At 61.0% G+C, this 25,573-nt stretch overlaps 1 protein-coding gene across 2 annotated transcripts; it reads left to right on the forward strand.

Annotated features, from left to right (window-relative positions):
- Positions 1–1,644: 1,644 nt before the first annotated feature.
- Positions 1,645–22,771, forward strand: TACC1 (transforming acidic coiled-coil containing protein 1). 2 transcript variants are annotated; one of them, XM_067312241.1, is made up of 13 exons: positions 1,645–1,970; positions 2,882–2,997; positions 8,942–9,974; positions 14,044–14,104; positions 14,364–14,562; positions 16,232–16,287; positions 18,479–18,613; positions 18,896–18,972; positions 19,167–19,210; positions 19,321–19,481; positions 19,982–20,088; positions 20,776–20,896; positions 21,427–22,771. In XM_067312241.1, exons 1-13 carry the CDS (start codon positions 1,813–1,815, stop codon positions 21,493–21,495), a joined length of 2,337 nt encoding a protein of 778 aa, XP_067168342.1. In that variant the 5' UTR covers positions 1,645–1,812; the 3' UTR covers positions 21,496–22,771. The 2 variants fall into 2 exon arrangements, with proteins under 2 accessions (XP_067168342.1, XP_067168341.1); XM_067312240.1 differs by lacking the exon at positions 1,645–1,970 and having other exon boundaries at positions 2,609–2,997.
- The last annotated feature ends 2,802 nt before the right edge of the window (positions 22,772–25,573 follow it).

Genomic DNA, 25,573 nt, shown 5'->3' on the forward strand with positions numbered 1-25,573 from the left:
TGGGGAGCCAGCCTTGGGCACGCAGCGCAGATGTGTCCTCCTGGGTCTGGGCAAGTCACCGGCTCTGGGGAGCTGCAGGCGCTGCGGCGGCAACTGTCCAATGCTGGTAACGCTGCTGCCTGCAATAGATCTGCTGCCGAAGCCCTGGACGTGCCTCCCGGTGCTGCGGGTGCTGCAAGGCGTCAGTGATGCTGCTCTGCTCTCTAGCAAGCATGCGGGAGGTGACGACCTGGGGAGCGAGACCCCTCGGTAGGGGAGGATGCCCCAGGGAGGCCAGCGTGCCAGTATTCAGTTCTTCAGGGACTGTTTGCTGTTATTTTTAAACAACAATAGTTTAATAAATAAATAAATCTGCTGCCACGGAAGGATATAGCATGAGCCAGAGCTACTGAAGTCGGCATTTCCCTGCAAAATAAAGGGGCAGGTGTTTCCTGGTCTCTGCTGCCTGTCCCTTTGCTTCTCCGTGTGTCAGATGCCTCAGGAGCAATCTCTGCTCCGCCTGGTCTGGGTGGCTGCTCTTGCGCAGGATGCAAGGCTTGCTTGGGGTCCGCTGGCCGCGCGGGGACCCTGCGTGCCTGGGCCGGCCGTTGCGGCGCTGCAGCCGGTGCGCGGCGTTTGCTGGCCCGCGCGGGGTGGAAGGAATCTTGCAGCTCGCCTCGCGGCGGGATATGTTACAGCACAGGTGCAACCCCGGATAAGCATGGGATAAATCGGGGAGGGAAGATCTGGTTTCAGAGTTTCCCTGCCCTGGCGCACGAGGGTTTCCTTTGGCCCAGTGTGGTGTGAGGGGCACGAAAGGGCAGTGGAGCATCCTGACACGAGCATATGGAGGGCGACAGTGAATTAGGCTCTGGCATCTGGCTGGGACTTAGGAGCAATGTGCATAAGCCTGGCTGCAGGCTGGCAGCCTGCATTAACCTGCCCCCAGGGAGCAGTGGAGATGCCTCTGCCCTGTGCAGCATTTGTGCAAAAATAAGTGGTTTTGAGAGTTTGTCTCGGAATGAGGGTGGATGGGGGGCAAACGAGGGATCTCCGTGGCGCACAGCCGGTTTCCTAAGCCGGGCTTTGCTCCATGTGAGGAATGCAGCCACGGGAGCGGAGGGAGAGCCCTCCCGGCGCGGTCTGCAGGTGCTCACCTGGAGAGCGCTCGGCCTCGGGGATGTTTTGCTGCTACGGACAGCCTGACCCAGAGCCGGGGAGAGGAGGGGCGAAGCGATAAAATGTGGCACAGCGAAAGCCTGCGATTTATCCACTCGCAGCCCTATCCCGTCGCTGCGGCACGGGTGGGAGGGGAAGGGGGACGCTGCTGCGGGCTTCCCACGTCCCTCCTCCCCGCTCGGCGCTCGCAGCTCGGCGAGCCCGCAGCCCGCCGGCGTCTCCCGGCGCGGTCCGACCACGCGGGGCGCCGCGGGGGGGGGGGGGCGGGCTGCGGGGCCGGCCGCGCTCTCCCCGCCGCGGTAGTACGGCCCGGGGGAGGCCCGGGGCTGCGCCGCGCCGTGTCGGGCGGCCGCTGATCCCCGCGCCGCGGGGCTGGACGTGCCCGCGGCGGCGGCGGCGGGTCCCCGCTGAGCGCCGGGCGCGGCCGGAGCCGAGCGGAGCCGAGCGGAGCGGGACGGCTGCAGCCGAGCGGCGCGGCCGGAGCAGAGCAGAGTGGCTGCAGCGGCGCTGCCGCCCGCCGCCCCCGCAGGAGGAAGCCGACGCGCGGCGCAGCCGATGCTCCGCGCTTAACCGCCTCCGCCAGCCGCGCTCGGGGGAGTCCGGCGCCGCCGCCGCCGCCCGCCGTCTCGGGACCCCCCCGGCGGAACCGGCCCCATGGCGTTCAGCGCCTGGCAGATCCTCTCGCCGGTGCAGTGGGCCAAGTGGACGTGGTCCGCGGTGCGCGGCGGGGCCGCTGCTGGAGGTGAGGATGGTGGGGGAGAGCGAGAAGGAGAGGACGACTCGCAGGCAGAGACCAAATCCCTGGGTTTCAGGCAAGTACGCTGCATCCCTGCTTTGCGAGCTCCCGGGCGTTTGAACTCGTTCCCTCCCCGTTAACCTCCCGGCTCTGCTGCCTTGCACGCGCGCTGGCACTCGCGGCACGGCACGTCCTCTTGGGGACAGAAGGGCTCGGCTGCGGCGCTCTGTGTCCCGCGTGTGGCACCTGCCCTGCATGCGGAGCTGCTCCCGCGGGTGTCATGGCTGTGCCGCGCACGGGCCTGCCTCCGCCAGCCCGCTGCACCCTCGGCTCCCCGCGCGCTGCGCAGCACTGGCTTGGTTCGTCCGTGGCACCAGGAACCTGCGCAGCTCCTGAGCATTTAGCTTTGTGGGTTTTGAGACCTGTTAGCAGTAGGGAAAGGCAGTGGGAAAGGAGGGAGACGTGTGCCAGAACCACCTCGCGGCCTTATAGCTGCTCCGAAACTGTGAGCTCTGGGCTCTGGGTGAAGATGTGGCAGGCGTGGGGCAGGCGGATCGAGGCTTGTTTTCTGGACTTCCTAATGCACCAGCCCTCTGGAGCTGTAGAGGAAGATGTGGGTTAGGCTGCCACGTCCGCGGAGGTCAGTAATGGATGCTGAGAAAGACCGGGGTGACGGGGCGGTGTGATGAGAGCAAGCCCGGGGGAGGCAGCCGGGCGCTCCGGATGCACAGCCCGAGAGCTGGACTAGCTCGGCCAGGGGCCGGGGCTGTGTGGGGGGACACTTGTGATGTTGTTTCACCTGCTCTACCTTTTCCATTTGCTAGCGTGGCCTGCTGGAAACACAAGAGCGGCAGCCGCAGGATGCCTTCTCCGGGCGGGCCGGTTCGGCCCGGGAGCCGGCCTGGCTGGATGTGTAGGGCGTGTGAAGGATGTCAGAGCTAGCCGGGAAAGTGGTAATTCCTCACTGTTTTCCCCCCCCCTCGGCAGCTCGGACTCCGAAGGTAATTTTGAGACCCCCGAAGCAGAAACGCCGATCCGCTCGCCACTAAAGGAGCTCTGCGAGCCATCGCTGGGACCGCGAGAGCCGGAGGCCGGGACCCGAGGTAAAGTTCAAGCATGCGTCTTCTGCTTTTCGGTTTTCTGCTCCGGATGCAGAAAAGCAGGGTGGGGTCAAGGAGGAGAAGTTGCTTGTTTTGAATAATGCCTGCTGCATTTTTTGTGGTTAATGGTCTGGATGGTTCAAATGCCAGTACTTGGGGCTGTATGTGCTCTGCAAAGGGCTGTTCTTTAACTTAAATGCTGATTTTACTGAATCATTTTGGGGGGGGGGGGCTGCCTTGCAGGCTTGAAAGAGTCAGCTGGGCTCCCCTTGGCTCTTGCCTAGGCAGCCCGAAACGATCACCAGGCTGTTTTGCAATCACCGGTCACACCCCGCTGTTGTCCCCAAGCCGAGATAAGGGGTGAGCATGCGGGGGGAGCATGCGTGAGGCTGCAGACGCAGAGATCCGTAAATCTGGTTTGGGGAGCTGCCGCAGCAGGTGGGGGCAGAGCCCGGAGATGCAGAGCCTGCAGCCGGCAGGGCTGCGGTGGATTGATCGAGAGGAGCAGAAGGTTTTGTTGAATCATTCTGTCCTTTAAACCGCCCTCTCGACTTCCCTTCAGACCTTGCCGGGCTCAGTAATACCTCCCGCCGCCTCCGGGTGCAGGAGCGCGGGCGGCGGGAGCTGGCTTGCGCATGCTTCGCCTGCCACTTGCTGTGGGAGAGACCTGCCCTTGTCACAGGAGCTGACGTGATGCTGTCTCGCTGTCAGCAGCAGAGGTTTCGCTGCACAGGCCCCTTTTCCCTAGAGTTAGTAGCCTGGCCTCTTCCCGTGTAGCTGCTGTTAAATGTGTGAGAACTTGAGCCTGCTGAACCCTGTTACTGGAGAAATTGCAGGGACCTTCGGAAAACCCAGGGGGTCTCCTTGCCCGCAGGAGCCCGTGCCGTTGCTGGTTCATCTGTGCGTCTCGCCCCAGGCTGTCGTGTCTCTGTGCACGACTCCCCGTTAACCCTTGGCCTTTCCGAGCACCACCTCCCTCCCCTTTCGCTTCACTCCTCTTTCGGAGAGGTGGCGGCAGCGCGGGGCCGGCCCCCGGGGCGAGCTCTGCGTTTGTGCTGTCGGCGTGCTGAGCGCCGAGGCTCTGGAGCTCTGGCGTTGTCCCTAACAAGGAAGGTGTGCATCCCTAAGGGGCGCAGGCGGCGTCTGCGGGGCCGGGAGCTCCCGGCCGGGCGCCCTGAGCCGCGCTCTGCCCCAGGCTGCGGGGCAGCCCCCGCTGCGTTCGACCCGGGGCGTTTCTCCAACGCTCGTAGTGGTGCCTGCTCGCTTACCAGCGCCCCGCGGCTTCCGGGGGTGCCTCGGCTTCAGGGGTGTGCTCGCTCAAACCAGACCCCGGGACCCCTCTCCCAGGAAAATTCCCTTGCAGGAATTAAGATCATTTCTGCAAAAGCTTCTGTTGGAGGAAGCACTTTGCTCCAGACCCCGGGGAGTTACTGTCCCGAAAGCCTGAGACTGAGGTGTAAAACCCCTGGACCTTAGCTAACCTATACATTAAGGCCTCATCATCGCCATGCGTCCTGGTTCCCGAGGGGCTGCATCTCTGTGGCATGCGCCTGGGTGTGAGTGCGGCTCAGGAGCAGGCAGCTGTGATAAACGCGGTGGTCGGGAGGCGATGCAAGAGCCGGTGCCCTGCAGCCTTGAGGAAAGAGCTGCCGCGAATGCTCGTGCTGCCCCTGGGCAAGTGCCGCGGTGGGAGGCGCGTGAGCACAGACCTGTGGGCATGCGCGCCGGCGGGCATGGCCTTTCCCGGGCTGGGATGGACTGGGGGAGCGGAGACTCCTGTGTCCGAGTAATGCTGCAATTTTGCTGTTACTCACACGTCTCCTGACCCTATTACGTCTAAGACAGCAGCTTTGGCTCGAGGGGCTGGTTGTTCACGCACAGCTGAAATGTGGGCCAGAGGCATTAAACCCCGTGTACAGGGACAGAAATTCGGGTTGTCCCCTGCCCCCAGGGAGGGGGCCGTGGCGAGGCTCTGCGCCCACTCAGGATCCCTTAAACAGGTTTCCTCTTGCCGTCTCGGACGACAGAGGCTGTAATTCTGTCTTGTTCTTGCTAAAAGTTGCCTTCGATCGTCTGCCAAAAGGAGAGACTCTGTGCAGGGAAAGGAGCAGCAGCAGCAAATATGGAGCCGTTAGTGACAGGAGCGGTGCTCGTCCGCGGATACGGCTGTTCCCCTGATTTGGGGCACGTGTTATCCGGAGCGCTAGTGGCAGCATTGTTTGTCGGTATGCTAATTCTTAACAGAAGAGATTTAAAAATAGATCAGCGTCTGTTAAACAAAAGCGGAAAGCCAAAAGAGGAAAAAAGTCGTTAGCTGTGTGAGCCGGAGCTGAATGCGCAGCCCAGATATCCTGTGCTGGGTCTGTGCGCGCCAGGCAGCCAGCGGAGGCAGAAATGCGTGACTCATGCTGTGCACAAAGCTCCAGCCGAACCAAAGGCTGCGGATAGTGAAGGGGTTGTTCTCGCCGGCATTTGGCATTCAGGGCTGCGCGGGGAATCATTGCTGCTTCACTTGCTTGCTGTATGTAGGATGGAAAGGGCATGGGGTCTCTGCGCCGCGGCGTTGCTCCTCCCAGACTTCACTGGCTCTTTTCAAGGAGCAAGGGGTGGCCCGCAGGAAAGATGTTTAGCCAGTCGATGTTTGTGTCTGATTTTAGCCTGAGGAAAACAGTCGTAACTACTACAACGCACATGCATAGAGTGCCCATTACTGCGGTGCCAGGCTGTCCTCTCTAAGTTTTTCTCAAGAGAGCATAAAATCTCCATTTTCATTTGGTAATACCCACTCCGTGTGCACTGGCAGGACCAGAAACAGGTTTGCGCTCCATGCACAGCTGGTGTGACTGCTGTTCTGAGGAATTCGGAGTCCCCGAAAGAGAGTGCAGAGCAAGTGCCCCTGTCCTCCCCTCGCGGACGGTGAAGCCGCGGCAGGGAGCGGAGCTGCCTTGTCCCACCGGAGCCGGATAACCCCCGCTGGCCTCCGTCTCGCGGCCGCAGCGCGCTCTGCTCAGGAAGGCTGTTCTCGCCTTTGCACAGTGCAAGCGGCTTTCACTGGATTTGATTTGGGGTTGGTCCCAGAGCCGCCGAGCACGCCTTGCTTCTGGCACTGCTTTCGGAGGGTTTAGCGGAGTTTTGGCCCCGGAGCAGCGCTGCAGCCGAGAGGGGGGTGGGGAAGGGCCCCGCGGGCCGGCGCGGTGTGCGACCGCGGCTCTCGCTCGCGCCAGGGCAGCGGGGCGGCTCCGGGAGCTGCTCTTCCCACCTGCTTTCCACCGCCCGGGGAGCTGAGGCAGCAATTTGGGCAAATCCCGAGGGCTGATGCTGCGCTTTCTGTGTTCAGCCGGGTGCATAAAGCTCGCGCCCCGTCTTCGCGCGTGTGCGGAGCTGCTCAGGCGTGGGCAGGGTCTTGCAGTTTTTGTGAGGATATGGGTGTTATGAGCGATGGTCACACGCACGCGTCCCTCCTCTCCCCACGCCAGACCCCCGCAGGAGTGAGCAGAGGTGTTTTCCACTCTCAGGTGCTTGTTTTTCAAATATAACTCATTGCTTGGGTTAGAAACCATGATCAGCTTGTGTCTGCGAGAACATCGGCTGCAAAATCCTCAGGCGGGGATGTAAAATGTGTTTAAAAGGTGCCTGTTCCCCTGCCTTCGAAGCCTGCTCTTCTGTTCAGGGGTGTCTCAATGAGGTCTAAAACACTTGAGCAATACAACAAGTGTAATAAAGTTTTCTGTGTGGCCTATTAAAGAGGTTTCCTGGTTCCTAACGATGGAAACGCCTGGCAAGGGCTGCCTGAAAAAGCGTTTGCTGGCTGCACTCCAAGTACGTTTCCACTGGATCTGTGCTTGCTGGTGCATTTTGTGGGGCAGAAGGTAATGTCTCTCCAGAGTTTTCTTGCAGTCTCAGGGTGCACAGCCCCCATGATTCATTTCTGTGGCTTTTAGCATCCTAAAGATCGGTTATGCAAGCCACGAGCCATCAGCTGAGTCAGGGCTGCTGGCGCGGCGTCCCGGCTTAGCCCGGGAGCCAGAGATCTGCCTGGCTCGCTTTCCTCCTCCTGCCAGCCTGCGACTCGCTCCGTCACCCGCGAACGCGGGCTGCTTGCGAATGCCCCGCGATGGGAATGGCCTCTGGAGGGGCCAGCGCGCAGCTCAGCCCGCGAGCGCCCTGCCTGCCACGCGCCGGCGCCAGCTTGGCCCCCCTGCAAAACCGGCAAGCGCGGGGGGCAAGCGGGTTTCCCTGGGCACGCTCGGCATTTGCAGCCCCCCGGGCCGATGCTGATTTTCAAGCCTGTTCGGTCCCTGGGGGAGCAGCGTCGTGCTCTGCCCCCGGAGGACCTGGCTCTGCCGGGTGCATCCCGCTGGGACAGTGCCGGGAGCGCTGCGGGGCCCTGCACGCTCCCTGGGGGGTGCCGAGCACCCCAAATCCCGCTCCGCATCACCTCGGGATCCCACGCGCATCCCGTGCCGGGACGGGGGAGCAGAGCTGCGCCGGGCTGGGGAGCGGCTCCGGGCATTTTCCTTTCCTGCCCGTGGGCACTGGGGGGGGGGGGGGGGTTGCCATCTCCAAGATGTCTCGGTGGATAAGGAGCTTCCCCGTCCCCTGACAGAGAAGAAGAGATTAAACAGTAAAAGCATTTAGTGGCAGGGATTGGAGTAACAGTGATTAAGTCATGGATCAGGATTTGTGATTAAACGACGGCAGCAGTGCGGTGAGACCGGAATAGATGCACGGGCGGGATCCCTGGATCCCAGGGGAGCGGGCAGCGGCTGCCCGGGCAGTTTGGGCATCCGGCGGACGGGGACCGGCCCTGCGGGAGCCCCAGGGCGTGCGGGCTGCGAGCGGGGCCGTGGGCTGCACGCTGCCTCTCCTCTCCCGCAGCCTTTTTCCTGCCTTCGCCCTTTGGGGTCTCGTCGCTCTGCTGGGCCTCCCCTCCCCGTGCCAAATGCACGCGGATTTTCTTGCTTTCCCCCTGCTTTGGCTCCTCGCATCTATGCATCGCAGGGATGTTTTGTGAGTGAGAGCATCGGCCGCAGGCGACTGCCCTATCTAGAGCGCGCAGTTAATATTTTACCGGGAGAGGCTCCTGAGGGCCCACGCGTCCGCCGGCGGTGGAGCGGCGCGATGCTCTACCGCAGGCAAGGGCTGCCTGGACCGCGCTGGGCTCGGCCTGCGCTTCTGGGATTGCAACCCGTCCCCGTGCGGGCAGCTGCCAGGAGGGTGGAGAGCCCTTTCCAGGGGAGGCGGGAGCTTAGGGAAACGTGAAGCCTGGGAAAGGTTAGGACAGTTCGGCCTCGTTCGGGGGAGCCGCGTGACGAGGGCCGGCGGGACCCGTGAGGCTCCGCGGGAGAGCCGGGGCTGGGACGTCGGGGCAGAGCAGCGGAGCGGCCGGGGCAGCTCCGGCACCGCGTTGCACCGCCTGGAGCTCACCTCGGTGATCTGTAGCTTTCCGTGGAGGCGAGCAGCGGCTCTCCCTGTTCCCCGCCCGGGCACGAGGGTTTTCTGCCCCGCGGTCGCTCCCTGCAGGCGTGCAGCCCTCGCAGCGCTACACGGGGGCGTTGCAATTGCAAAACCCCTCTCGTGCTTCAGGCGCCCCAGTTGGGAGCACGTCCCGGGGAGAGGAGAGACATAAATGGAGACGTTCGTAGCTGCCAGCGTGGTGCAGAGCGACGCTTGCCTGCAGGGGGGCCGGCGCCGTGATTTATGTCTGCTTTCTCCACGGTGTCACACGGGCTTCGGGTTTTGCAGACGGTGCTTGAAGCCGGGGTTAAACAGTCACAGCAGCAGCTGGGGAGGCCGAGCTCTGGGTCGGTCCCGTAAAACCTGATCCTGGAAGAGCCATGAGCAGGGGAGGGGAAGGCACGTGCGGAGCCCGGCTCCCGCGCGGGATGCCGTCTGCACGAGGGCGCGCAGCGGGCACGGTTTTAACGCGCTGCTTTTGCCTTTGCAGAGCTGCGTGGCCACGATGACCGGCGGGTAGGGGAAGGCTGCCGGGACGCCTCGCCCGAGAAGCGCTCCGAAGATGAGGCTCCACCGCCGCGCGGAGCCCCCCGAGGCCGCACGGATGCTGCAGCGGAGATCGGCCCCGAGGCCGGCAAAGAGCCAGCCCTGATGGAGCCCCCGGCCGAGACCCGGCCTCCGGGTGCCTCCGCAGCTCCCGAGGGAGGCGTCGAGGCCGCCGATGCGCCCGGAGCCGCCCGGGAGCGCGTCATGTCGGGAGAGGGTCCCGCGGGGCCGGCCGATGCGGGGCCGCCGGCGGGAGCGTTTGCCCAGCGCTCCTCGCCCGGCCGGAGCAAGCTCGGGAGAGGGAAACCGCCTGCCCTCGGGAAGAGAACGGGCACCGAGCCGGAGGCTGCCGCGGCCGGGGCGGACAGCCCGCTCCCCCGGGCCTCCTACGGCTTTGATGCCGACGCGTGCGACGGGAGCGTGAACCGCTTCGTGCCGGGGGGCTCCACGCTGCCGAGCGCCGCGCTCCCGGGCCATCCCAGCAGCGAGCCGGCCCTGGAGAGCAACGCGCCGGCTCGGAAACCGGAGCCCGATTTCCCAGAGGGGGCTGAGGGCGCCGAGGCCAGGAAGGCTGCGCCCAGGAAAGGCAGCAGGATCCCGGCCAGCAAGCTGACGCCCAAAAGGCAGAGAGAGCCGGCGAAGAAACCCGCCGAGGATGCGGAGAGGGCCACTCCCGGCGGCTCCTCTGGCGTGGATCCCAGCCAGTGGGACAGCCCGGATTTCAACCCCTTCAGTGGCAGCTCCGCTCTGCAGAACTCGCCGACGCTCCCCAAGGCTTCTTACTGCTTCGACCCCGATCGCCTGGGCTCCGTGGATCCCTTTAAGCCCACCAAGAGCCTCGCCAGCGCCGCCGCCGACTCCTGCCCCACGGCCGAGAACAGCCTCAACGAAATCCTGGAGTCTCGGACGCTGGAGGTGCAGGACGAGCTGTCGAAGGGCCGAGACTCCCCGAAGAAGCCCCGGTCGCGCTTGATAACGTGAGTGCGGGCAGCTGCCGGCCCCCGGCCCCTCCGCGTGCGGGATGGCGGCAGCGATGCTCCGGGCTCCCCCGGTGTCTTCTGAGTGAGCCCAAAACGTCCACGGGCCCCGGAGGCTGCTACGTTCCCGCTGCTGCCCGGGTTTTTTCTGCCCGTTGTCCTGGTGGTAGCCGTGTCTCTGACCTCGCTGCTCGGGAATTGGTGGGTCGAGAGGGGCAGGGGTCCTGCGGCAGCGCCGCTGCACGGGTGCAAAGCCCCCGGGGAGGGCAGGGCTGCCCCACCGAGCCTGGATCGAGGTCTGCTCCCAGGAATCGCTGCGGAGCCTCTTTGGAAAAGCGCTCGCGATTCCGGCTTGCAAGGCCGAGCGCGCGGGCTGCAGGATCTCTGAGCCGGAGCAAACCTTCGCAGCGAAGGCGTGAGCCCACGGGGCTTTCCGAGCCCGCGGGAGGGTTTGCGCCTCTTCTGCAGGTCGCAGACGCACGTCTGGTCAGTCAGATACCGCTGGAACGTTTTGTGAGCTGCCGCAGAACTTCCCTTTTTGTAACTGAAGGGAAGAACAGCGGCTAAACAGGCAGCTCGTTTGTTGCTTTTAGCACGTTTGCAGAGGCAACGGGGAGCTTGTTGTCCCTTGCAGAACTATTTCGGTGCATGTGGGATTCTTTAAGTGCATATTTAGTTCCTGAACCATGCTATTTAAAACCACCGTGTAAATGGTGACGTTTCCCAGTGCTTACTGGGAATGCAGGCACTACTCCACTCCTCTGGGAATAGTTTTAATGAATAAAACTGGTTATTTTCCTGATATTTCACCTACTGCGTCACAAATGCCATCCGGACTGTGTCTGGGCAGTACTGAAGTCTCAACCTGACTTTTTAAGAGCTTTAAGTCATGAGATGCAAAACCCCAACTGCTGAGACGGGTGGTTGTACCTGCCCTCTGCAAGGTCTTTGAACAGGCAAGTGAAGCAGAGGGGAATATCGCGTAAGGGAAGAACTGCCCAGCAAATTTTGGGGTCCCTCCACTGTAATTTGTGATTGCATTTAACACCGGTAATTGGAACCAGTTGAAAGCAAAAGCAGGAATCTTGATACAGATTTTAAAGGGAGTCAGCGTTCCTGTGTGTGATCCTGAAGGGAGCAGGAGCTGGCAGCGAGGGGAAAGAGCAGTGAAAGTTCAGGCTCTCCTCATTGCTGCGGAGCAGCACAAGCTGTTCCGGGCACTTGCCTCCCTCGTAATTTGGATTTTTGATTGAATGCTCAGTCTTCCTCTGATAATAGTAAATGCAGAATCAGAACATCTTTTACTATGTGTTCTTTCCAAAAAGACAGAGCTGTGCAATTCATTGTGTTTCTCCAGATGAGAGTTAATATCCAGGTCTTTTCACATGCTTTTCTTCTCTCCATCTGTCTGTCTCTTTCCTGTCTATTTTTTGGTGCATCAGGACTACTGAACAAGTGAAATTTCTCTGTTTTCTGTTGTAAGTACTCTCTTCTGTTTTTCTTTCCTCTCCTGTTTCGTTGGTTTTTGTTCTCTCTCTCAGTGGGTGTGTGTTGGCCCCACCACCCTCCATGGCATGCAGGCTCCTTCTTGCCTTTCGACTCCTGCTCTCTGCTCCCTGACGTGTCCTCCGCGCCTCTTGGAGCGCGTTTCGCGGGACAGCTTAGCCTTGCAACTGCCTGCGCGCGAGGGAGCGAGAGGAGGCGAGCGTCGCGCTCGAGGCGCGTGCCTGTGCTTGCTCTCACAGCATGCCCACTTGCAACGCGTTTTGGTGACATAAAAGTACTCAAAATCAGTGCTTCGGCTGGGGGGAAAGCAGATTTCCGTGCAATACAGATCCTGGCAGAGGTGGGTGATGTGAGATGGGTAGAGACGTGGCTGGCGACGGGCCGGGCTGGCAGGCGCGAGCAACCCCGCTGCAGGGACCTGTGAAATCCTGAGCACCGTGAGCAGTGCCCGTGCCGCGGTGCCCGGTGTTCCCGGGAACGAGCAGGGCAGCCCCGCGTTGCCCCCTCCATCTCCCGGCGGTGCTCGTGCCGAGGGAAGCCCGGGGAAGCCGGTGCGCGGGCTTAGCTTCTCTCTCGTGTCGTCCTCCCAAACGCCCTTCTCCTCTCCCTGTGCGCCAACAAAAGCAGAGCTCGGCGCAGGTGCTGACATCTGCGTCTCGGCTGAGGACTGAGCTGCCGTTTTGCAGCGCGGTTCTTAAAAAGGTGTTTTCCTTCGTGCGGGACTCGCAGGCTGGCGGGGCTGCTGCAGCTGTGAGTGCCGGCAGCCAGCGCGCGCGAGAGGGGCGGTGGGTGCCAGCGCGTGCCCTGGCCTCGGGGGCTGCGGATGCAGAGCCAGGACGGGCCGTCTGTCCTCCTTCTCCCCCGCTTCCCCGTTCCTGCGAGTTACAGACCTGTTATCGTGGTGTTGGTGGGGGAGATGGTGTGATAACACCATCCCCAGGAGACCGTACCGTGACCGTGCCTAAGAACAGAGAGATCGCGAAGGACGCGGCGAGCTGTGGTTTAACTGCTTACATTAGGGCGTGATGGAGAAGAATGAAGTCGAGAGGGGTTTTTCAGTCTGACGCAGGAGCGCACGTTAGCATGCAAATAAAATTTCCTTGTGCTGCGCCACGTCACTCGTGGTGCTCTGCCGGAGCACATGCCTGGTGGGATGGCGAGAGCGGAGAGGGAAAGGGGTGGGGAGGCGATCCGATAAACCCCGCAACGCCTCGCTGCGAATCTGTTCAGGCTCCTGCCGTCAGCTCTGCAGTGCTGGAGCGTCAGATCTGGAGGAGATCCCTCCCCCACCTATCTGTGGCAGGCTATCTTCAGCTTGGCAAGTATTTGTCTTCTGGGAACTTCAGGCCTGGCAGAAGCAAGGGGAGGTTGCTAAACGTGGAGCGAGAGGGCGGTAGAGTGTGTGCCGCTGCCCGGGGTGCGGGAGCAGCTCTCCGTCACGTGCGAGAGGCGAATGCTGCATGCACATCATCTCCGCCGCCGCTGCGCGGGGTAGCGATGCACACGGGGTAGCGATGCACGCGCTGCAGCGCCGCCGGGGGCCCCTGCCACGTCTGCCTTGACGCAGGCAGGCTGAGCAAAAGCGGAGCGAAGCCCCGCAGCGATGCGCGGCAGGGAGAGGCAGGAGCTGGCGGCCTCCTCCGGGCTGCCCCCACCTCATCTCTGTTGCTCGGCCCCCGAAAGCCAGGGCCGCAAGCAGGAGCGGTGGGTACCACTAAGGCTGGCTTGTTCTGGGCGGCTGCGGGAGCCAGGAGGGTCTCCGCAGGCTTTCTGAGGAACCACACGTAGAAACCCGTGAAAGCCACCGGCCCCGCTCCCGCTTCCCCGCCGGCAGCCCTGGGAACCCAGGGCAAAGTCCCCGAGAGCCTCCTCGCGGGCGGGCGCCCGGCCACGGGATGTCCTGCGAGAGGAACCTGAGCTGGACCGCTGCAACCTGCAAGGCGCTCCTCTTGGAGATGGCGTTTCCATCGTGATGCAGAGCGCGTTCAAGGTGCAAAGGAGCGATGTGCTTCAGCCCTGCAAGCAAAGCCCCGTTCTGCCACCAGCAGCTGCCTGCCCTGGGCTGCGCGTGCCTGAGCCGCTTGGGAAACACCTGGACGCGGCGGCGATGGGCCCCGCACGAGTGCGAGACCGGCGGCAGGTGCTTCCTTCGTGCAGAAAACCAGTGTGCCCCCAGACCCCGGGATGCCGTCCTGCCGATGCGCAGGGCAAGGACGTAGCGAGGGAAACCCTTCTGTTGAGAGCCCTCGGTAATCGCCTTTCTTGCCGTTGGCGCCTCGGCGCCCTGCCTCTGTTCCCTGCCTTTGCTGGGGCGGCAGCAGGAATAAACGCCTCGGAATACGAAACGGTGTGTTGCAGTGTGTTTTCTTTGCTCGCTCCTCCCGCGCGCGCGCCGGCGTTTGCTCTGCCTCGGCGTTTCGCTGGTGAGCGTTTCGGCTGCGGCGCGGGCAGGGTGCAACGCTAGCGCCGGGGCTGCCTCCCCGCTTGGGCTGTGCCGCACGCGCCCCCTCGCCCCCCTCCGCGGCGCCCGCCGCCCGCTCAGCCGCCCGCTTCTCTCCCGCAGGAGCGGCTGCAAGGTGAAGCGGTACGAGGCGCAGTCCCTGGTCCTGGACGTCGGCGCTCAGGTGAGCGGCGGGAGCGGCGGGCTGGGGGGGCGATGCAGCCGTGGGAACGCTGCGGCAAATGCGGTCCGTGGGTTTTGCTCCCTATTCGCTCTGCCCTGAGCGCCGCGTGGGTCTGCAAAACCCTTCCGCGCTGGCCGGGAGCAGCTTGTCCGCTGGGTGATGAGCTCCCGGCGCTTCCCGCCGACCGTCCGGATACCCCGGCGGCCCGGTGGCCTCTGATGAGTTCAGTCCTGCTTAACCGCGTGCCTTGGTCCTGCAGGATGAAGGAGCGCTGATCTCGGAAATCCCCGACGTTGCGAATCGGGATGGCCACGCCACCGATGAGGAGAAGCTGGCCTCCACCACCTCCGTGCAGAAAGCGGCCGGGCCGGAGAGGAAGGGGGAGCCGGAGGATGACCTGGAGTACTTCGAGTGCTCAAACGTGCCCGTGCCCGCAGCCCGGCACGGCGCGGAGGCAGGTGAGGAGCCTCCCCGGGCGCCCGGTGACCCCCGTAGCCGCTGGCACCGCGCGCGTCCTGCTGCGGCAGCAGCAGCTCCAGCACCTTTTATTGGCGCCGGCAGGGCTGCAGGCTGCCGTGCGTTTTGAGGAAACCTCCCCTCGCTTCTCTGCGTTGTTTTCGTTACGGAGAGGTTGGCCGCCGGCATAGGCTGCCTTGATTCGGGCTCTCTGCGTGCAGCGCTCTCCCGGTGGAACCGCTTGCGTTGTCGGAGAGCCCTGCTCTTGCCAGGGGCTGCCGTAACGAGCAGGCTGATTTCGGTCACAGTAATTAGAAGAAGCGTTAGCAACTGAAAAACAAAAGCTTCCTGTGCTCCAAGCACCGCAGCACCATTAATTCAGCAGGACGTGCCCCCGTGGCAGCCCGTGACCCCCGTGGGCTCGCGGGGCCACCCCGCTCGGGACCGGAGCTGTCGTGACGTGGCGCCTTTCGAAGCCCGACGGCTGGGTCAGTGCAGATCTCCACGTTGCTATGGAAGATCTATACTAATGAGCTTGGTGGTGTTTCACTGTCTGTCTTCTACGTAATTTGCTGCTCTGACCAATCCATTAAAAAATAATTAAAAGCCAGGCAACAGGACGTTTAATCAATATTGAAGTTGCAGGTGCAATGACAGAAGCCACCGCACTGAAGATTTGCAGCCATCTCCTGTGCAATTATTCATTAATCATTTCTCTTGAATGCTGCAAGGAGCTGCAGACCTCTCGGGAGATGTTCTGTCCTTTGTAAAACGGCTCTTTGCCTCTAAAAGGAGGAAAAATTTGGTAGTTGACTGAGGGTCTGTGAGGTTTTACTTGTTGCGGGTCATCTCGGTTGGCCGAGCAGGCACGGACGGGCTCGGTGCTGGCCATGGAGTTGGCCCACAGCCACTGACCGGGTGCGAGGGCGAATGGGAGATCCGCAGGCACCGAGCGCTACGTTGCCTCCTTCCTTCCGTAGCTGCGTTCTAGGAACATGTTTTTCCCTGCCCAGTTTGCAGATGAATAATGGATCGTGTTTGCAGTTGTTTACAAATGAGGCTCATAAATTATATCCCAAGTTATGTGAGGTGGCAGGGGGTCCGCGGCACGGGAGACTAGCGGAGACAGCTTTTAGCTTCTCTCCGGGGCTGCTGTCGAGAACAGACGGGGCCGTGCGGCCCCTCCTCTTGCTTGCAGCAGGCCCAGTTGGCGCGAGGCTGAGACTTGTGCTATTCGGAGCGGACGGAGCAGCTGCGCTTTATCCCACGCGCAGAGCCGGCGGCGCTGCTCGCGCTCGCAGAGCGCCTTCTGGCCCGTGCGAGCCGGCCCGGCTTGCAAAACATGAAGCATCCCCCGTGTCTCCCTTCGGTCTCAGCCCCCCGCAGCCCTGGGGAACGGATGCGGGGACAGCTGCCGGGACAGACGCACGGGGCTGCGTTGCCACCAGAGGGAAGTGTTGGCTTCCGCTCCTGGGAGTGCGGGAGCTGGGGCTGGAGTGCATCATTCCCCGTCCATGGAAGGACAGGAGCTGGGGGAGAGGGAAGCTTTTGGGGAAGGGAGCTCGGGGGATGTGGGCACTCTGCCGTGCACCTCTCCATCCTAGCAAATCCACTTGTCCGGCCAGAGTGTCGACTGCAGGCAGCTAAAATGTTGTATTTCCCTGTTTCTAGGCTTTGAGAAGGAGACCTCCAAGCAGCAGGAGAAGGATGGCCCTGGCCTCTTCCCGGTGAGTGCCCCTTCCCTTTCACCGGCCGTCGCCCACGGGGGTCCCGGGTGGCGCTGCCCGCGCGGTGCCGTGTCCATGGGGAAGTCGCTGCAGGTGCCTGCATGGCGGGTGGCGCGGCAGGGCTGGGCGCGTGTGCGTGCGCCCTTCTGCACCGCCGCTGCTCCTGCCCTGCCGCGCGGGCACGGAGCGGGAGGCGGGAAGCTGCCGTTAACGTCGCTCCTAATCCCACCAGTGCAATCACAGCCTCTCTGAAAGAAGTAATTATGGGGCCGGGCCGAGCCGCGTGATGGGGTTCTGGCTAGTGCAAAGCGGGGCGCGGGGGATGCCGCGGGCAGGCAGCGCTGCCATCGTCTGCTATCTGCTCCTTCCTTTTAGCAGTGATCCTCAAGTGCTGCCGTCAGGAAGCAGAGACAGGGGATTAATAAAATCAGCCCGGCTCTGCTGCCTGGCATCCCCATCGGCTGCGGGGTGGCGACCCCAGCGTGCGCCTGGCCGCGGCCGGGACCCGCAGCGAGCGGCCCCAGGAGCCCCGCGCCAGTGCGGCACCCTGCCAGCTCCGCTCCGCTCTGCTCCGCTCGCCTGCCCCGGCTGCTCGGGGGGAGCAGGTGACAACGGGATTAGCAGCATCAGCAAAATTAGCTGCTCTGAGACAGATTTAGCTATGCTAAGCCCCACAAGGGCATTCGGCAAAGGGAGCCTGCTCTTTGGGGCGGCAGAGTGCTGCGGCTCGCCGAAGGCCGGGCTGGCGGAGCGCATGCAGACTGGCCGCAGGCGTCCCGAAGCGCTCGGGAGGGTTTGCCGCGGGGCAGGCACGAGCCAGGGTCAATGCTTGCAGGGGGTCCGGGTGCATGCCCGCTGCTGCGGAGCCCCCGTGGCTGAGCCCCCGCGGTGCCCCGGGCCGGTGCCAGCTCGTGGCTGCGGACGGCAGAGCTCGGAGAGCTCGTGCGAACGCCGGCGCGGGGATCCAGCGATAGCCTGAGCTGGGGGAGGAGGGGGGGCAGCGAGAAGCGCTTTGGTTTCCAAAACACTGCAAAAACAGTGACTGGCTCCTCTGTAGCACTTCTCTATTTATGGCCTTGCAGGCAGTTTCCAAGGAGATAGCTGCGAGGGGCCGGCGCTGGCGCTGGGACCACGAAAGGAGGAGAGGCGGTGGCGTGAGCCTCCGCTGGGAGGAACGCTTTCCTGGGAGGCCTTTCCAGCTGGGCGACCCCCTTGGGAGAAGGGACGGGACGGGCGTCGCGCAGGAGCCGGCTCCCTGGGCGGCTCGGGATGCGATCCGCCCTGCGCCTGGCTGCTGCCGTCACGGCTTTGGCGGAAGGGAGCTGGGCCCCAGGAGAAGGCGGCGCTGAGCCATGTGGGCACAGCTGTCCCTTGCAGGGGAACTTGCCGCAGGTCCTGCATCGGTGTCTCCCATCTCGGGGCGCTCTGGGAAGAGCCGGGCTCCGGTGTGCACGGCCTGGCTGCACGGGGGCCCCGGGCTCCTGGCCATCAGAGTGTGGTCCCAGGGCAAGAGCTGCCCTCATGGCCAGGGTTTGACCCGGCACCTGCTCTCCAGCAAGGTGAAATCAGCCCCCCAGGTCCCTGGTGAATTTGGGGCAATTCACAGGGCTGCGCAAGCGTCTCTGCAGCTGCTGCCCGCAATTGGGATGTATCAGCTGCAGGGAAACCTCCCCCTGGCCGGAGGGACCGAGACAAGACCCGAGCCCTCGCAGACCCTTCTCGCGTGGCTCGTGGTCAGCAGAGCTCCTTGAGGCCGGAGCCGCTGTCAAACTAATCGCGAAAGCACAGGCAGGGTGAAGCGAGGCGGTGCGAGGTGCGAGAGCGTCCCTTCGGGATGCGAGCGTGCATGTAGGACGCTGGTGTGCACGAAGCACGCCGACACCCCCCGCTTGGGCGCTGCACGTCCTGGCGGCGCCTCCTCCTCGCCTGGGTCTAGGGGCTGGAGCCCCTTCGCACGCAGGGGATGCCCAAGGTGCTCGTGCCCCCGTGTCCGGGAGGACGCGATCCCTGCCGGTTGGGGCTCGGATCAGGTGTCCGCGGGCCCTTCCTGCAGCCGGTGCCGGGCTTGGAGCTGCCGGCGTGTGCAGGCAGGGAGGCTGACGAAACCGGGGAGCACACCCCAAACTCAGGAAGCAGGGTGAAAAGAAAGCCAGGGCGATGCCGTGTCCTCGACGGACAATTCTCCCCGCAGGTTGGCCCTGGGCTGTGCTCGACGGAGAAAGACCCTGCGCCCGTCACCAGTGTGGGCAAAAGCGAGAGTCCCCTGGACGGCATTTGCCTGAGTGAATCCGAGAAGACGGCGGTGCTCACGCTCATCAGGGAGGAGGTAACGGCGAGGCAGCTCCCTGCCGCGTGCACGCAGGGTTGCACCCGGTGCGACACCCGGCCGGGGGTCCTGCACCGACACCTCCCGGCTGCCTTGCAGGAGGCCTGGGCACTGCTGCGGGGTGGATGGGGAAGGGGGGGACACGCCGATCCCTTCGCCCGGTCCGACACCCGTGTGCCGCCGGTGTTGGGACACGAGCGAAACCGAGCGCCTCTGCGGGGCTGAGGGTCGGGGTGCGCGCTCGGAGCACGTGCCGAGGGTCTTGTGTCTGCCCCGACCTAGATCATCACCAAGGAGATAGAAGCAAACGAGTGGAAGAAGAAGTACGAAGAGAGCCGGCAGGAGGTCCTGGAGATGAGGTACAGACCCTCCCAGCCGGCGCGCGTCCACCCGGCCGCCCGTTCCCGCGGGGCTGGACCGCGCGTTCCCGCGGGGCGAGCGCTTCTCCCTCCCGCCGCGGGGCCCCGGGTGCCTGGCCAGCGGCAGGGCCGTCCTGCAGGTGGGCGCCTGCAAAACGCCGCCTCTCACCTGCTGTCTTCTCCTTCCCTTCTAGGAAAATTGTGGCCGAGTATGAGAAGACCATTGCCCAGATGATAGGTAAGGCCTCTGCCCCGCGCGGGGAGCACCTAGCGCCGGGTGCGCCTCGACCGGCGGTCGGGTCCCCGTGCTGTCGCTGCGTCCTATGTGCTCTCCGTCCTCCCTTGCAGAGGATGAGCAGAGGACGAACATGACGTCTCAGAAGAACCTCCAGCAGCTCACGATGGAGAAGGACCAGGCCCTGGCGGACCTGAACTCTGTGGAGAGGTCCCTGTCGGACCTCTTCAGGAGATACGAAAACCTGAAGGGCGTCCTGGAAGGCTTTAAGAAGGTCCTTACCTCTCGGGCTCCTCTTCCCTCTCACGGTCCCGAGGGCAGCGTGGCCTCACCCGCCCCGTGCAGTAATGCTGCAGCTCCCCGCAGTCCCGCGCGGCGCAGTGCCCTGGCGCAGAAGGCTGTTTATCTGCTTGCTTTCCTCTGCCAGCTGCTTGGTGAAGGGGCAGAAGAGGCTTGTGAATGTCACGGGAGTCAGCGGTGGGAGCTGGGCTCTCGGAGAGCCCGTTTGTCTCCGTGTTCTTGCTAGACTTCTCCCTTTAACCTGTGAGAAGCTGCATCCAAGGCAAGAGCAGATGCCAGGGCAACGCGCCCTTAAAAACACTGGCTCTGTTTACCCACGGGCTTTTCCGTGCTGCCAAGCTGGATAAAAGGCTCCGGCATAATTGAGAAACTTGGTCTATTTAAAGCCTTTTTCTGCTACATTCAGAACATGATAGATCAGAGTAGCATCTCTGAGCTCAGTCCTTGTTCAGATGGATGTACTTTATTTTCCAGAATGAAGAAGCTTTGAAAAAGTGTGCTCAAGATTATTTAGCCCGGGTCAAGCAAGAAGAGCAGCGGTATCAGGCCCTGAAAGTCCATGCAGAAGAAAAGTTAGACAAGTAAGCATCCCATTTACATCGGGCTATGTGAAATGCAGTTGGCCCTTTCTGGATGCTGGTGAGAGGGAAGAGAACAGGTGGCTTTTCATGCTTTCCTTCGATGGGGTCTATTTATAAAAGCATGGCAAACCCCCAGAGAGGCTCACGTGAGCAGCCCTGCCCATCCAGCACTGACGTCTGAGATGTTGTATGGCACTGGCCTCCACTTGCATTTCTGAGATTAGAAGGCAAGAGCTTATTGATGTGAAAAGCTGCTGTTTATAACCTCAGATGTGAGTTTAAATGGATATAATTAAGCCAGCACAAATCCCTGAATGGATTCTCTGATCTTCTGCTTAGCTTTTCTAATGGAGGCCCTGAGGTGCAGAGTCTATTTGCAATAGCTTAAAAGCTCCCACATTTTGGCTGAGCTCATGTTTCTTGTGTGCAAAGGGGGGGTCATGCAGTTACCCTGGCCGAGCTGATGTGTGGCAGCTCATGGTGACCTGCTTATGCATCTGAGCCCTGAGCTAAGTGGATAAGGAGCTGGTTTAGGTTAGCTCTGAGAAAGCAGAGTTTCCATAGCAGAGTTTGGCAGAGTTACCTAATCCAGCTTCATACAGAGTGCAGCTTTTCCGTGCAGGGAAACCTTCCCTGGCTGCCTCCAAAGACATAACCGCTGTCTCTTTCTCTCCCAACCCCACGAAGAGCCAACGAGGAGATCGCCCAGGTGCGCACAAAGGCGAAAGCTGAGAGCGCGGCGCTGCACGCCGGGCTCCGCAAAGAGCAGATGAAGGTGGAGTCCCTGGAAAGAGCCCTCCAGCAGAAGGTAAAGCTCCCGCTGCTTTCGCTCTGGATTGCTGCGGTACCGTTTGGCTGCCCTGAGCATCTCCTCGGTGCTGGAGGCGGTGTTTGGGTCTTTGGCCCAGAAAGTGCTTTTCTGTGTACGGCTGCCCTCTTGCAAGGCGATGCGAGCTCTGCCCAGGCTCAGGCAAGGCTGCGTGCAGTGATGTGGCCTCCAGTGCTGGGCTGGCACGCGTTGAGCTGTCTGGGAGCGTGGGCAGAGCTTGCTTACGTGTGCCTGCTAATGGACACGTGGGTTGAGCAACAGCAGAATTGGGCAGCCAGAGCTGCGGGGGTCTCTGTGCCACGAACGCAGCTGGATGTGTTAGGGACCTGAGCCCGTGTTCCTCCGGCACCTGGGTGCTGTACGGAGGAGCTGTGGCAGGGGCAGGCACAGGAGCCCGGCTGCACCTTCTGCTGGTGGGGCTTCGTGCGCTGACTCAGTGGCAGATGGACCTGGGCTTAATCTCCATCTGGTGCCACAGCGGGGGTCCTCAAGGTCTGCTTTTCTTTCAGAACCAGGAGATTGAGGAGCTGACCAAGATCTGCGATGAGCTGATAGCGAAGCTGGGAAGGACAGACTGAGTCTCGCCGCCCCTCGTCCAGCACTGTGCACTTGGCCGCTTTTCTTGTACCTTCGAGCACCTTGCCTTATCACCCAGGATAACCCCCTTAGCAGAGAAGCACACGCGTGCAGCTGCCTCCCGCTTGGCTGCCGGACCCCGCAGCCTCACCTGCAACACCGGTCCCCGCAATGTCCTAGTCTCTGGTTATTTCCCAGGCTTGAGAGCCCCGATGGGCGCCCGGGCTTGGCTCAGCTCTCCGCAGTCAGGCTGGACGTGCGCGCTCCCCTCGGGGCCGGCAGCCCCCCGGCCGGCTGCGCGGTCCGTCTGCACCGTTCCCAGCGGTGCGGTGGCTTCCAGGGCTCCGGCGCCCCGGACATGGGAGCGGGCTCTAGCTGTGCTCGCGCGAGCTCTGCCGCTGATTTCCTTTTCTCGCTAGATGGGTTTGACGGCGCGGTAGGTCCTGCCCCGAGATGTGGGCAAGGTCCCAGGCGCGATGCGGGGTCTGGCGCAGGCCGAGCGGTGCACTGGTGAAGCGGCCTGGCAGTAGATAGGTTTTGGGGAGGTGGTTTTCACGGGGATGACCCGTGCCTCTCGTACACCGGTGAAACATGGCACAGCACATCCTGATCCCGGCCGTGCCGGCCTCTAGGGAAGGAAGCTCACGTCTCTCCGCGTTCATGCACTTTATTAGCATTGCACTCGGGCTCTCCGCCGACTTCTTCCAATGCGGCACGGTCCTCCTGCACATCCCATTGCCCACGGGAGCACAGAGACGGCTGCTCTGCCGTAGTCACTCCAAGCCATCTCGGAGAGAGCACAACTGAGTGCTGGAGATGTCTGCAGCCAGGGGTGGTTTGCTCAGAGAAATGGGGAAGATGTTTGTTCTGGAGAGCTGGGACCCGTCCTTCCTCCCTGCAGCTGTTCTGCTGTTCACCCCGGCACTTCCTGATATTTATTAATGTGGGTTTCTAGTCTGCTTTAAAACATGCAAAGCCAAACCCCTTGCTGTTGGTCCCACAAGCTGCAGGGAGGTCAGTCCCCCACCGTAGCTGTTGCAGAAGGAAGGAAGTAAACCCTAAACAACTTCATGATTCTGCTGACCTAAAGATCTTTTTTCCCAACCAGTACAGAAAGGTGATGAAGAGGGCAGCAATGCTCTGGGTCTTGTGCTGCTGTCAGAAATGCCCATACCGCACTGAATACTAAGAGAAACAAACAAAACCCACCTTTTACAAGCAAAGGCAGATCCAGACAGCCATAAAATAAACTTTGAAATCTGACAGGACGCAAACCAAGATCTGAATTTCCATGCAGGCTGTATTTCAAAGGCGTTTACCTTTCTGGCCACGCCAAGCTCGAGCAGAACTGCTGAGGTTGCCTTTGCGCTGCAGTGGGACCGGAGCAGGTCTGCGGGCGATGGGTGTTGAACGCACACGGGGAGCCGGGGTGCGTGCCCTCCTGGGGATGCTGTTGCATGAACCAGCCTGCCCCTGCGTCCTGCCCCTGCGTCCTGCCCCTGCGTCCTGCCCGCGCGTCCTGCCCGTGCGCTGCCTCGCCGTGGCTGGGAACCGCGCTTTGCAACGCTTCCTCCCAGGGTCAGTGCAGAGCAGCCTTGTCCTCCAGAAAGCAGGGTGCATAAGGCAAGAGCTGTACTGGCAGAGGATTCTCTATTATCACCTTGAATGGATAGTGGTAATGTGTCCAGTAAGGGAAATATTTGCTGTTTGGGCTGTTTCCTACCCAGCCTAGCTACAACTCTAGCAAAACTTTTTGCTGCTGTCTTTTTGTAACAGAATCAAGCTGTTTTCCCTCTATTTTCTAGTTCCCTGTGTTGAGCATGCAGTGCAAACATCTGTTTAAATCAGAGCCATATACCTGATAGATATTTTATTAGTTATATTATGTATATAGAGACTTTATTACACACCTAGGCAGCAGAGATGATGGCAGCCTGCCCTAGCGCACGACGTGCCTGGTCACGCTCCCGGTTAACGCGGCGGAGGGGCTGTTAGCGGTGCAGAGAGGGAGCCGGCGGCTGAGACCGTTCGGAGGGGGGGGACCTGCTGCTTTCTGCTGAACAGTCACCTTGCACAGCTGACAGAAAAGAAAAACCTTTTCTTTTCTCTTTTTCCTCCCTGCACACCCCTCTAGTACACTGGTAGAAAAACCTCTATGAGATGATCTGCAAAGGCAGTTTCTGTCCGGGGGGGTCAATGTGCCAACTGCAGCCCGCTGGGGCATGACTCCCTTCGCTCCATTTCACCAGCATTTGGGACTTCTAGATTAGCATCATTTTCTTCTTTTCTTATTCTCACGTGTGTCCAGCTCCAAAACAGCCTTCCTGGCCTTACCGCGAGTGACCCTCTTGGCTGCTGTTAGCCGGGGCTTTTGCAGGGTGATGGTGACTAGCGAGGAGCGACCTCCAGAAGGTGCCGATCATGGGATGTGCTGCACCTCTGGACCAGTTCAATTAAAAACCTTGAGACCCATCTTTATCTTGGGGATTTGGGTTTGTCCGTTTGCATCTTGTTCAGAAACTAGAAGGAGAGCAGAGTTGCACAAGGTCTTGGGGCTTGTAAAAAGTTAATTTGGGGTGGTTTCCAGTCTGGGAAGTTTTGGTTTCACCACTCTCAGCAGCTACCCAGAACTGTAGCCTGCCTGTTCTGAAGTGAATCCTGCAGCCTTCCCTCTGCTGCAGGAGGAGCAGCGTGAGAGGCGAGGCTGGCTGCGGAGAGCTGCTCCCACGGCAATAATCTGCTCTGGCAGCATCTTCCCACTTCTCCCCGCTCCCTGGTGTCTCGTGGTTGCACTTTCACTGCCTCTGTCATCCGAACGCTGCTCCGTTTCTGTGCCTGTCAGCATGCACTTACAATCTGGGCAAAGAAGATTCCTAAGGAATGATTTATTAACTATAATATGGTTATAGTTACATATATATAAATATATATATAATGGTTATAGTTATATATAATAGAAGGCGTGTGTTTGTAACTTTAAATGGGCAAGACTGTTGCCTCTCGTGTGCTGCTTGCTGGCACGCGGAGCCGGGCGCGAGCTGCGGCGAGGCCTGGCTCGCTTCCTGCGGCTCCTGCTCTGCGAGGCTGCAAGGGCATGGCTCCAGCGCTCGCTCAGCAGCAGCATCCGAAGAAGAGTGTGCGAGTCCCTGCTGCTCCCAGGCCGGGGAGCGAACGCAGTCGTGTTGCAGGGTAATTTCCTCAAGTGTCTTGGGAACACAACGGTATTCGCACGCTTCCCCGTGTTCAAGCCAAGAAGTGATACCAGTGCAGGGAAACTTTGCAAATACCCACGCGTTGAGAGCCGAGCATGGCTGTGTTCGTCTCCTCTTTCTTTCTCTTGCAGTAGAATTTCAATATCCGTTTCTAACAGTCGAGGGTGCCTGCCTGTAAAACCGTTAATGTTGCCGTTTGCAAGTGTGCATTTGCCCATAGATCTCTTGTCTACAATGAAGTGCCAATGAGTAATCATCCTCACTGCAAATCCGCTTCCACCCTGTCCTTCCGGCGCGCCTGCCCTCACCGAGGCAGGAGGACTTCATCTTTGCATTGACTACTACCAGGATTGCTTTGTACAATGTATGTAACTGCCATCAACATAAATTTTATATGTACAATAATTTCCCTTTTATATGTCAGGTAAATATTTGTAAGAGTTATACTCACACAAATGAGATTATTATAATGATTACTAATATATTTTTTCCATGTTTCATTGCCTGAATAAAAATTGTGTTTATCACTCTTGAAAGCTTCTTGGTATTTATTAGAAGACGGGTGATGGATTTTTAGAGAAGCCAGCTTTACCTTCTGGGAAGGACCTGATTCTGCCTCATTCTTATTAACAGGGTTGATAATTCTTTTGATTTCGAAGAAGCATGAGTAGCATCCATTCCTGCAATCTGCTTTTATAAACTCTGAAATTCAGACCTGAAATGACTTTGAATGCCCTGTTAATTCCTAGCAAGCTTAAATGCTGTGCATGGCGGATTACCCTAAGCTGTGGTGCAGCCGCCGGTGTGCTTTATGCTCGGGAACAGCCGCCACAGCAGCCTTGGGACAGCTGTCCGCAAGGAAGGCGAG

Source organism: Apteryx mantelli, chromosome 29 (assembly GCF_036417845.1).
Source record: "Apteryx mantelli isolate bAptMan1 chromosome 29, bAptMan1.hap1, whole genome shotgun sequence".
Taxonomy (NCBI): domain Eukaryota; kingdom Metazoa; phylum Chordata; class Aves; order Apterygiformes; family Apterygidae; genus Apteryx; species Apteryx mantelli.